The sequence below is a fragment of the Phocoena sinus genome, chromosome 17 (assembly GCF_008692025.1).
Source record: "Phocoena sinus isolate mPhoSin1 chromosome 17, mPhoSin1.pri, whole genome shotgun sequence".
NCBI lineage: Eukaryota > Metazoa > Chordata > Mammalia > Artiodactyla > Phocoenidae > Phocoena > Phocoena sinus.
In genome coordinates this window covers 30305982-30318900 of record NC_045779.1, presented here as the reverse complement: position 1 = coordinate 30318900, position 12919 = coordinate 30305982, and the positions used below count along the sequence as shown (strand labels likewise).

Below are 12919 nucleotides of genomic sequence, written 5' to 3'. Positions count from 1 at the left end.
AAGACTACCGCCCAGTACAGGACCTGAGGGAAGTTAACAGACGAGTCATAGACATCCATCCTACCGTACCCAATCCATATACTCTTTTGAGCGCCCTTAGTCCAGAGAAACAATGGTATACTGTGCTGGACCTCAAAGATGCCTTTTTTAGTTTACCCTTAGCACCCAAAAGTCAAGAACTCTTTGCCTTCGAATGGTCGGATCCCGAGAGAGGCATAAATGGACAACTCACCTGGACCAGACTTCCCCAAGGATTCAAGAACTCACCTACCTTGTTTGATGAGGCCCTACACGAGGATCTCAGTGAGTACCGGAGACAAAACCCCAATATAACCCTCCTGCAGTATGTTGATGATCTCTTAATAGCTGCTGGGACCGCTGAAGCCTGCCTGCAGGGAACCAGAAACCTCCTACAGACTCTCGGCACCCTGGGATACCGGGCCTCTGCCAAAAAGGCGCAGATCTGCAGGCCTGAGGTAACTTACCTGGGATACCACTGAAAGGGGGGCAACGATGGCTCACAGATGCACGGAAAGAGACTGTCCTCCGCATCCCACCACGCCTCGACAGGTGAGAGAATTTTTGGGGTCAGCTGGGTTCTGCCGTTTATGGATACCCAAATTTGCTGAAATGGCCAAACCACTATACTTAGCCACCAAAGAACAGACGCCCTTTGAATGGACAGAGGAGGCTGAGCAATCGTTTCAGCAGATCAAAACTGCCTTGCTATCCGCACCCGCCCTGGGTCTCCCTGATGTCTCCAAACCCTTCCACCTCTTTGTGGATGAAAACAAAGGCATAGCTAAGGCCGTGTTGACCCAACCCCTCGGTCCTTGGACCAGGCCTATCGCTTACCTATCGAAGAAATTGGACCCCGTGGCTGCAGGCTGGCCTCCTTGCCTCCGGGTGATCGCCGCCACAGCCCTAATGGTAAAGGATGCCAACAAACTAACTATGGGACAGGAATTACATGTCACCACCCCCCACGCCATCGACGGGGTTCTCAAACAGCCTCCCGACCGATGGATGAACAATGCTCGATTGGTCCACTACCAGGGTCTACTGTTAAATCCTCTCAAAATCAGCTACACTCCACCACGGGCTTTAAACCCTGCCTCTCTATTACCTGACCCAGACTTAGACTCCCCACTCCATGATTGTGCAGAGGTACTGGCTCAGATCCATGGGGTTCGGGAAGACCTACGTGACCAGCCCCTATTAGATGCACAAGTCACATGGTTCACTGACGGCAGTAGTTTTGTCCAGCAAGGTCAGAGGTATGCGGGGGCAGCGGTAACATCGGAAACTGAGATGATATGGGCAAAGACTCTCCCCCCAGGGACCTCAGCCCAAAAAGCTGAATTAATTGCCCTGACCCAAGCTCTCAAGATGAGCAAAGACCAAAAAGCCACCATATATACAGACAGCCGGTATGCTTTCGCTACCGCACACATACATGGGGCAATATACCGAGAGCGGGGACTACTCACAGCAGAGGGCAAAGACATCAAGAACAAAGAGGAAATCCTGGCCTTGCTAGCGGCCATATGGGAACCCAAAAAGTTAGCCATTGTACATTGCCCGGGGCATCAAAAACCCACAAATCCAGTCGCCCGGGGCAACAATTTGGCAGACCAGACGGCTCGAAAGGCGGCATACACTCCAATACCATTACTTCCCCTACAACTGCCGGATCCAGGGCCCCGGGAATTACCGCCCCAACCCGACTACTCGGAAGATGACATTAGATGGATAAACAAACTCCCTCTAACCCAGGTTAAAGACGGATGGTGGCGGGACGCTAAGAACAATATCCTCCTTCCAGAAAAACTAGGAACCTTGGTCCTTGAACGGATCCATCGTAGCACCCACTTGGGCGCCCGACGGCTACAGGATCTCATCAGACAGACTGGACTTAAAATTAAAAATGTCTCCGAAAAAACTGAACGACTGGTTGCTGGCTGTGCAGTCTGCCAACTCCATAATGCTAACACCCACCCACCAACCGCTGGCATCCGGGAAAGAGGGAACCAGCCCGGAGCCTACTGGGAAGTGGACTTCACGGAGGTAAATCCTGGCAAATATGGATATAGATATTTACTGGTATTTATAGATACCTTTTCAGGTTGGACTGAGGCATTCCCGACCAAGAATGAGACAGCACAAATAGTAGCTAAAAAGCTACTAGAAGAAATCCTGCCCAGGTATGGCTTTCCAGTTATGATAGGGTCAGACAACGGGCCGGCCTTCGTTTCTAAGGTAAGTCAGGATCTGGCTTCCATACTTGGGGCTGATTGGAAATTACATTGTGCATACCGCCCCCAGAGTTCAGGACAGGTAGAAAGAATGAATAGAACTCTAAAAGAGACCTTGACTAAATTAACCATGGAGACTGGTGCTAACTGGGTAGTCCTACTCCCCTACACTCTGTTTAGGGTGCGAAATTCCCCCTATAAGCTAGGATTTACCCCCTACGAAATAATACATGGTAGGCCTCCTCCTATTATCCCTAACCTAAAGACTAACCTTATCCAATCGGACCCAGAAAATAATCTCCTGTCTTCCCTCCAAGCCTTACAGCGGATACATGAGATAATCTGGCCCAAACTAAAAGAGCTATATACAACAGGACCCCCGCCTACTCCACACCAGCTCCGACCAGGTGACTGGGTCCTTGTCAAACGCCATCGACAAGAGACCCTAGAACCCAGGTGGAAAGGACCTTACCAGATCATCCTGACAACGCCGACGGCCATCAAGGTGGACAGCATAGCTGCCTGGATCCATTACACCCACGTCAAGCCAGTGGACCCACTTTCTGACCTCATCAAGTCCACTAAAGCTGACGTCACCTGGACGGTTGATCGGAGTAAGGACAATCCCCTCAAACTGACCTTACGCCATACCCTCCCCCATGAGGACCAAGGTACTGCTGATAGCTCTAATGACAGTCCTAACCCTCAACCCTCGGGCCACGAGGGGAGGATTCAACCCCCCCCCCAATAAGAATGCTTTAATGCAACAAATATATGGTGCACCGTGCGAGTGCAGGGGAGGTACTAGCGAGACTCCTGTTGTTCCCCAAAGGTATACTCATATTCAGGATTGCGGGGGAATAACTGCATACCTTGTTCAGGTATATGGAGGCACCGGGGTCAAAACCAGCTGGCAATGCCACCATAAGCCTAAACCACTCCCCCCCCGAGCTATTTGCCCCTGTTCTACTTTTCAGGAATCAATGCATAGCACATGCTACTCCTCTTACCAGCAATGTACAGGGACCAATAACAAGACTTATTTCACAGCCACACTACAGAATAATAAAAGTCCCACCATTAGTGATAATAATAAATACCTTCAGGCTGGATGCATTGGCACTCCCGGGACCCCGGTGTGCTGGAATACCAGGGCCCCCATACATATGTCAGACGGTGGAGGGCCCCAAGATGAAGTGCGCCAGATAGAAACCCGAAGACAAATAGAAAAGGCCTATCAGGATCTGTACCCACAGCTCAGCTACCACCCCCTAATTCGCCCTAAGGTCAATCCCTCTGAACTGGACCCCCAAACCACGACTATACTAGAAGCTACTTTTGCGCTTTTAAATACCACCAACCCCAACTTAGCACAAGATTGCTGGCTCTGCCTTCCTCAAGGACCGCCCCGCCCTATAGCCATCCTCATTTTCGCCAATTTAAACATCAGCAAACAATGTAACCCAACTTTACTCCCCGAGCTGTTTCCCATACAATTTTCAAAGTTTTCAACTACCTTTAATACCTCATGCTTTGTCAAGAACGATTCCCTCTCTAACGCCAGTATTGACTTGGGAATCCTTTCATCTACTGGATGTAGTCAGTATATCCCCGTAAACTCCTCCCTCTGTAGTCCTAACACCACTGTCTTTGTCTGTGGAAATAACCTAGCATACACCTATTTACCCCAAAACTGGACAGGGGTCTGCAACCTAGCCACCCTCCTCCCTAATGTAGACCTGATCTCGGGAGACACTCCATTGCCCATTCCCAGCTTTGACCTTTGGGCAGGAAGAACCAAACGAGCCATTACAGCCATACCCCTCCTGGTAGGACTAGGAATTACAGGAGCTGTGGCCACAGGGAGTACAGGTCTTGGGGTCTCCCTTCACTCCTATAATCAGCTGTCTAGACAATTAATTGAAGATGTAGAAGCCCTCTCTGGAACCATTCAGGACTTACAGGACCAATTAGATTCGCTGGCCGAGGTAGTCCTACAAAATAGGAGGGGCTTAGACTTGCTGACAGCTGAACAGGGTGGGATATGCCTCGCCCTAAAAGAAAAATGTTGTTTTTATGCAAATAAATCAGGCATTGTAAGAAACAAAATTCACCAGCTCCAGGAAGACTTAGCCCGCCGCCGGAAAGAATTAGCGGACAATCCCCTTTGGTCAGGATTTCATGGGATGCTTCCCTTCCTCCTCCCCTTCCTGGGCCCTCTACTATGCCTCCTTTTCCTCCTCACTATAGGCCCCTGTATATTCAACAAAATCATGGATTTCGTCCGAAAAAGAATAAACACAGTTCAGCTAATGGTATTAAGATCACAATATCAGCCATACGAGGACTTAGAAAATGAAGAAACTGAGCCTTGAGGACCCAAGATTGGCTCCTCTGGTTCATGAAAGAAGGGGGAATGAAGGGCTATGTTCTACTTTGGTAGAAATAGGACTGAATTGATGCCCTGCCATTAGGCCGTAGCGCTGCTAGGATTGCATCGATCTTCCTGTTTGTACTGTTTGTAACTATGGCCCTATCTTAAGTATTCCTAATTGAAAAACAAAGCCTCAGGAAACCGAAACTTAACCAGCCGCTCTCGCTTCTGTAACTATGCTTGCTGAACCCCCTTTTGCAACCATCCAACCAATCAGACGGTGACTAGTGTCTTTGTTTAAAAGTTAACCAATCAGTGACTAGTGTCTTTGTTTAAAAGTTAGCCAATCAGTACTCCCCACCCCTGAAGGTCGCGAGCTTGTTTGTACCTGTCTATAAAAGAGCTGTACTAAACTCCATCGGAACCTCTTAGCGTCACCGGCAACGAGTGCGCAGAGGTCCAGGTTCGAACCTGCAATAAATGACCCTTGCCGTTTGGCTTTGACTCTTGTCTCTGGTGGTCTTGTGGAGGGGTCTCGTGACCGTGGGCATTTCACAGTGAGAAGTGCTCACATGCACCCAGATAGGGGACAGAAGCAGTTGTAACAATGGAGTGGAGCCCATGGTAGAGGTACATGGGAAATGATAGAGAGTAGCAGCCTCCCCTCCATCTTCCCACTCTGGGCCAAAGGAAAGACGGAGGAAGGACAGTTATCCAAAGAAGATGAATATACATATGTACGTGTGTGTGTGTGTGTGTGTGTGTGTGTGTATGGTATAGTATCAAAACTAAGACTCTTCATATGTTTAATGTATAAAAAAATTTCAATCCTTGAGTCATTTAATTCTCAGCCTTTCTGTTTTTATTATGGGGGAAAGTATACTTCATTGGTCATTTTAAACATATAATACATATAGAATAAATATGGAGGAACATATTTTTCTTAAATCCCTTCTCAATTTGTTGAAATCAATTGAAAGCTTTGTAATCTGAAAGACAATTTCTATGTACACATTTCTGATAAATTGCCTAAAGAAATTTCAGGGAGGAAAAAGGACCTGAATTGCTAAGCCTTCATTAATTTGTTGTAGTTTATTTTCTCATTCTAAGTAAATACTCATTTTCACATCCAATTTTGTATTTTTAATCTTATAATCTTTTTCTAAAAGAATGACCCAAAACCGATACACAGTTCCTGTAAAATGTGTCCCCTTCCAGGCCCCTGGTGTGTGCCACTGCCTCAAAAGAAAACATCCAAGAAATTCAGGGGAGTGTCTGAGAGAAGGTACAGTAAATGTGAGACTTAATAGAGGGAAGTCAGGCAGGACAACCAGACTGCCTGGACCAGATGATGGTCTGATGAGAAAACACTGCCTGGGGGGGATTCTCAAACCAGGAAGATGAAGGCTGGTAAAATTTATGTAGAATGGATTCTTTGGCAGACCCAGATCTAGATGATTTAATCTCTCTTATTATGATTCCCGAAGGGTGGTAGGGAGGTGGGAATCTAGAAATACAATATATTTTTTAAATGCCTGGGCTAGAAAGCAAAAGGAAAATAAGAGGAAAGAAGGTGTTCTACTCCAAAAGCCTTAACTAGCTTGTTACGTGTGAAAAAAGGGACCAGCATATAAGTTCAACAGTTAAAAACTTGGGTGAGCTTTTTTGAATAACAATAATAAAAATAGTTATGTAGCTCTTACCATGTGTCAGACACTGTTTACTTTACATATATTAGCTCATTTAATCATCCTAATAACTCTTTGAAACGGATATGACTATTATCTCCATTTTACTAATGAGAAAACTGAGGTAAAGAGAAATTAAGTAACCAGTCCAAGACCACACAGCTGGGAAGTGGCTGATCCAGGATTCAAACTAGGCAACATGACTCCAGAGGGCATGTATTTAATTCTTTACCCTATGCTGAAAGGTGCCAAGAGTGAGGAAGGGGCAGAAGCACATAATTTAAAAAGTATTATTTAGATAAATTAAAAAAAAGCATACCCTCTCTCTTTCTCTGAAAAAGGAGTGGAAAAGTCAATGAAGATGTAGAAATAATTTGAAGTGGTTAAGAATTCAATTTGGGAAAAGGAGTTAGCAAGATTTTAAATAGATTTTAAAAAATTATATTTTCAAGTGTCACACATCTTAGGAACCCTGAGCTATGAACCGTGATATTTCTTAGTTCTTTGGCTCCATTATATTTCAACTAGGCACTGCTAAAGTACTTGTTTCACTCAGGATTTGTGTTTTCAACCATTTAAAGCTTTTTTCCCTTATGACTGTTTTTGAGTACTACAAAGAGCCCAGCTAGGGATGAGTTATGTTTGTTTCACACTAAACTGTTTCCTTAAAATATGACATATATATTCTGCCCCTTCAACCTGGAGAAATAACCTCCAGGTTTTCAAATGTTTTTATCTGTGTGGTAAATCAGGTACCTCTGAGAGTCAACAATGCTTTATTACTATACTTTATCCATGAAACAAACCTATTCATATTCATTTGAATGACAGGAAAAGAAAGGCGTGATAACTTACCTGTATTGTATTCCTCTCATGTGGCATAATGTATTCAACTGAGGATAATCAATGTTCTGAGGCATTTGCAAGCCTGCAAAATTAAAAAAAAATCAATTAAAAATGTGAGCAATTTTCGACAATCTTATTAACCAAGTTTGTAAATACAATTTAATTGCAAACATTCATCATAGTAAAAGAATTCAGTGACTATGGAAGTGATGTATTAACAGTCTTTGTTACACAAGCAGAATTGAATAGGGTGATTAAATTGAGGAAAGAATTTAATGTCTTTCATTGATGTCAAATCTAGTCTGGAATATTATGTTTGTTTATTTGTTTAATTCCAGTAAATTCTGGTGCTAATATGTGTCATATAATGTCACTCCTCTGGAAGTAAGCCTTTCAGAATCCTTATCCTATTCCTTTAGAATGTGAACTGGTTCCAGAACTCCAGACATGACAATTCAAAGAAGAGTTTTCTTGAGGTCTCCCTCTCCCTCTTCATCTCCTTCTCCTTCTCTGTAATACTAGTAATTTTTGTTCATTCCTATGCAGGTCCCCATCTTTGGCTAGCTCCTCTTCAGAACTCTACAGAGCACCTTCCAGTGTCTGGATTCAGTTTGCAATTCCTTCTGAAGTTCAAGTGTAAGCAAATCACACATGTTCCCTTACAAGCAGAAAGATAGTAGTCATAGCTAAAAGCAACTAACTGTGATTCCCCTTCAGTACCAGAAAGAACTGACATCCTTCAAAGGAGATGAAAAGGAAAATAGAATATTGACAACAAGCATAATTACAAAGATGTGCCTTCACATCACAGGTACTCTCCATACCCCAGGAGAATGCATGCTGTTGGAAATTTAAAATGGAAAGCAGTAATAAATACCAAGATGCACATTATTCCTTCCCTTAGTGAACAGGTATTGAGAGAATCACCGGCCTAATGCATTTCTAACCTTTTTAAGACATATTCATTGACCACATCCCAATAATGAAGAATTAGAATTTGACATGTCCAAACTTATCCATTTTAATTCCAGGTAACTGAATCATAAAATTTCAAACACTTTTTGTTTAAGCCTTTTGTGATCTAAAACTGAATCATCAATAACAAATAACCACTTTCTAAATACAAAACTGAAAACAGTAAAATATAAACAGAAAACTGGTTGTTACCACATGAATCATTACCATTTAATAAACCTGAAAATACTAATTACATGCTTTAGGTATTTTCTTACCTACCTTACTCAGTTAAGCCTTCAGAAAGCAAAAATTACCTCATTGCACTTTAGCATTATATGGAATCATTATTTTAGATGATCCAAGTTACAGCTAGATTATATAAAAAATACTTCTAGTATAGTAATATTTCTGATATGGGATATTATAAAAGACCTTAATTATGGTAGTATTTTTTCATTTTTAAAAATTTTATTGAAGTATAGTTGATTTACAATGTTGTATTAATTTCTGCTGTACAGCAAAGTGATTGTTATACATATATATATATATATATATATATATATATATACATATTCTTTTTCATATTCTTTTCCATTATGGTTTATCACAGGATACTGAATATAGTTTGCTGTGCTATACAGTAGGACATTGTTGTTTATCCATCCTATATATCACAGTTTTCATCTGCTAATCCCAAACTCACAATCCATCTGTCCTCCAATCCCTTCTCCCCTTGAGAACCACAGGTCTGTTCTCTATATCTGTGAGTCTGTTTCTATTTCATAGATAAGTTCATTTCTGTTATATTTTATATTCCACATATAAGTGATATCATATGGTATTTTTCTTTCTGGCTTACTTCACTTAGTACAGTAATCTCTGGGTCCATCCATGTTGCTGCAAATGACATTTCTTTCTTTTATGACTGAGTAATATTTCATTGTGTATATATATATACCACATCTTCTTTACCCATTCATGTGTCATACAGTAGTTTTTATATACATGGGTTAAGAAAAGACTTCTACTAAGTATTGGTTTAGTCCATTTTCCTAACCCAGTTTAAGAAGAGGGTCAGAAATAGCCCTGGGGACTGGTGTGGACATAAAAGGGGGATGGTGGCATAGAGATTTGGGAAAAGGACAAGGTTTGAGAAATTCTGACTTTAAAAAGGGCTTTGAAAAAAAAAAAGGCTTTGAAAAAGTAAATATCTTCAACTTTCAGTTAAAACAAAAATATAAAAATCACAGAACAGATATTATAAGACTAAGAATTGCCAGCAAAGAATAGAAAAATTGAAAACTCACTATGCCTGAGGAAAGCTGTGGCACCTGAGGGTGCAACTTCGCACTGGGCTTGGCACAGCCAAGTAAACTCAAAACCAGAATCAGATGAATGGATAAGAAGATGTGGCACATATATACAATGGAATATTACTCAGCCATAAAAAGAAATGAAATTGAGTTATTTGTAGTGAGGTGGATGGACTTAGAGTCTGTTATACAGAGTGAAGTCAGAAAGAGAAAAACAAATACCATATGCAAACACATGTATATGGAATCTAAAAAAAAAAAAATGGTCACGAAAAACCTAGGGACAGGACAGGAATAAAGACGCAGACCTACTAGAGAATGGATTTGAGGATACGGGGAGGGGGAAGGGTAAGCTGGGACAAAGTGAGAGAGTGGCATGGACATATATAAACTACCAAATGTAAAATAGATAGCTAGTGGGAAGCAGCCGCATAGCACAGGGAGATCAGCTCGGTGGTTTGTGACCACCTATAAAGGTGGAATAGGTAGGGTGGGAGGAAGGGAGACGCAAGAGGGAAGAGATATGGGAACATATGTATATGTATAACTGATTCACTTTGTTATAAAGCAGAAACTAACAAACCATTATAAAATAATTATCCTCCAATAAAGATGTTAAAAAAAAAAAAAAAAACAGAATAGTCTAGGTAGTACTCACAGCCTAGAAGGACACTATACAATTCACAAAAAAATTTCTTCACCGATCCTCATTTCCAAGAAATGTTTGTCACAAGGATTTTTACATAAAGGCCCTTGAGCAATATACTGGATCTTGTCTTTGAAGAGTTTCATTAAAAAGAAAAAAACCAAAAGATTTCACCATGAAATTATAAAGTTGAACTTCTCTGGTGATCAAATTTAATACAGGGATAAAGCTTAAAGAGTTTAAAGAATACTAAGCTTACATTTGTTTTCCAGTCTTTTTCTCTGCTCATGAATATGTCTTACTTGGGCTTTTGGCAGAGTAGAAGAGGCTTAACCCTATAATGGGGATAAAAATCAAGGATTTTGACCAGAGTAAGTTTGAAAGGGGATTAGCAGCTGATATAAATGGGTGGTTATAAAGAATTTTAAACTTGAAATTCATGGTAAAATTTAAAAAAACAATTATCTTTATTGATATAAGGCCTACTATACATTATTGAAATAGAGAAACTAAAATCCAATGTTTTATGTGAGTGACACGATGATCTTTTGTTTACATGTGTTAATGTTTTCTCAGGGGTAGATATATATTTTCATATTTGCGCAGTATGGTGAATTAAGTATGTTTGTGATAGGAGTTATAAAGATATGTTAAAACATATAAAGATATGTTTTGTGAGTGTTAAAATAAAACTAAACTATTTTTCTCCAACAAGCTTTCCCTCTTAAGAGTAGATAAATATCCCTTGCAAAATCTAAGAGGAAGCAGTAGACTAAGTGAAGACTTAACAATATTATTGTAAATGAATAACCACTATTTACTATGAGACTAAATTCATCTGAGTGGCTTATAGGGCAAGATAAAAGAAGTGGACAACAGAGCCAAAGAGGAAATGTGACAACAAAGAGAAACTGTGGAAATTTCAGAGTATGGTAGGCTAGAAAACAGACCTCTTCAAAGTAGTTATAGCACACACTCTAATGACTAATCCAGTGACAAGTAGAACTTTGCTTAATACAGTATTCAGAGTGCAAAGAAACAGTTCAACAGCAATAGCAACAGAAACATTATCAATGAACTTTTAGTAAGAATAGCAGTTCTTATATGCAGGAGGTGAATTCTAGCATAAGACTAAAGTACAGAACAAGGAGTTGGATAGGAGTAAAAAGAAAATCTCCATCAGAGACTATAAGTGTAATTAATTCCCCCTATATACTTAGATAATTGATCTAGTTCTATGTTTTTAAATAAGTCTAAACTTGTGTAATAATAGAGAATTAAACATAACTATGTTAGTGGTTAATAGTGTGTTTATTCTTTTCCCTTCAAATAATAATTTGTTTTCTAAAATCTCAAAGTTAATTCTCCTTGAAGTAACATTCAATAAACATAAGGCACCTGAAAAATCTCAATTAAATAGACCATCAAGAGGCAAAGGAATAGTGACCAATCATGGACTTCTATGAATAAAAGCTGACACACCAACAGGGACAATTATGCAAGTGGGCTTATGTTGTCCCTGCCCCTTGTCTGAGTGGTTAAGATGTTAAAATAGACATATATTAACTAAAAAGTGAAAATAGAGGGGAATGTTATACAACAAATTATTGAAATAGCTTCCCTTTATTTCTTGATGAATGCAGTCATCTACATTCATGTTTATTTCCTCAACTCAGATTCGCTTCTCCACTCACTAAAATTTATCTTTCACGTTCATTATTCATTAAAATTTGTTTTATTAAAAATTATAGGAAATCTTGTAGTTTTTAGTCCAATAACCTCTTTTCAGTCACCATTGTACTAACCTCTGTGTGACATTTGACACTGGTGAAGTTTCTACCTACGAGGCTTCTGTGACAGCATTCTCTCCTCGCTTGCTTTTTCCTTATTAGACTTCTCTACCAACTCCTATCTTCTTTTCTTGAGCATCGATGTTGCCCACCAATCCATTCTAAGTATCCCTGTCTTCTCTTCTCAGTTTAGACCCACTTCTTGCATGACCTTATCAGCACCCACATCTCCAGCTATCACACATACACTTCGGATCCTCAAATCAAACTCTCCAGCCCAGAACTCTAACTTTCACTCCACTAATTTTCACATGAATGTCATCTAGGAAAATCAGACTCATGATAACAAAATCTTCACTTAAAATTCCTCTCATACTTCTTTCCCTCAAAATACTGATCCTCCTCCTGAATTCTCCACCTGGGTTAAGAAAATCCCCATCACTTTCACAATTCTATCACCAACCTTGGGATCCTATTCTATTCTTTCCCCTTCAGGACCAAGGTGTTATGAAAGCCATCAATTCTGCCTCTTTTGAAATGTATCCTAAGTATCTTTCAAACATGTTCTCTCCAATCCTAATGGCAGGTCCACTGAAAAGGGCCATACTGTGTGCACACTGTGAAGAAGTGCTATTCACATGCATGCAACACGTCAGAACCTTGTTTTAGACCCTCGTTGAGTCTCATCTGTACTACTGCCATTACCTCCTGTCTAGTCTCCCTGACTCGAACCTCTTCCTTTCCAACTCATCCTTCACACTACTATCACAGTACTTTCCAAAATTCCAATACAGATTACATAACTTTATATGGAATACAGTGCCTTTTATAATCATACCCAAGTGGAACCTCATTAAATACCACTACCATGTTCATCTCCCTTGCCCCTCCCCCACCTCTCAACAACACATTTTCTGTCTGCTCCATGAATATACCTTGTCCTTTTTTTTTAAAGATTTTTTTTTGATGTGGACCATTTTTAAAGTCTTTATTGATTTTATTACAATATTGCTTCTGTATTATATTTTGGTTTATTGGCCGCAAGGCAAG

The 12919-nt window shown here is 40.6% G+C and overlaps 1 protein-coding gene across 1 annotated transcript in view; it reads right to left on the bottom strand.

The window, feature by feature from the left end:
- CNBD1 (cyclic nucleotide binding domain containing 1) overlaps window positions 1-12919 on the bottom strand; it is a 414607-nt gene that overhangs the window by 386751 nt on the left and 14937 nt on the right. The window contains 1 exon segment of the mRNA XM_032609565.1: window positions 7173-7245. Coding sequence (XP_032465456.1) covers window positions 7173-7245 — 73 coding nt within the window.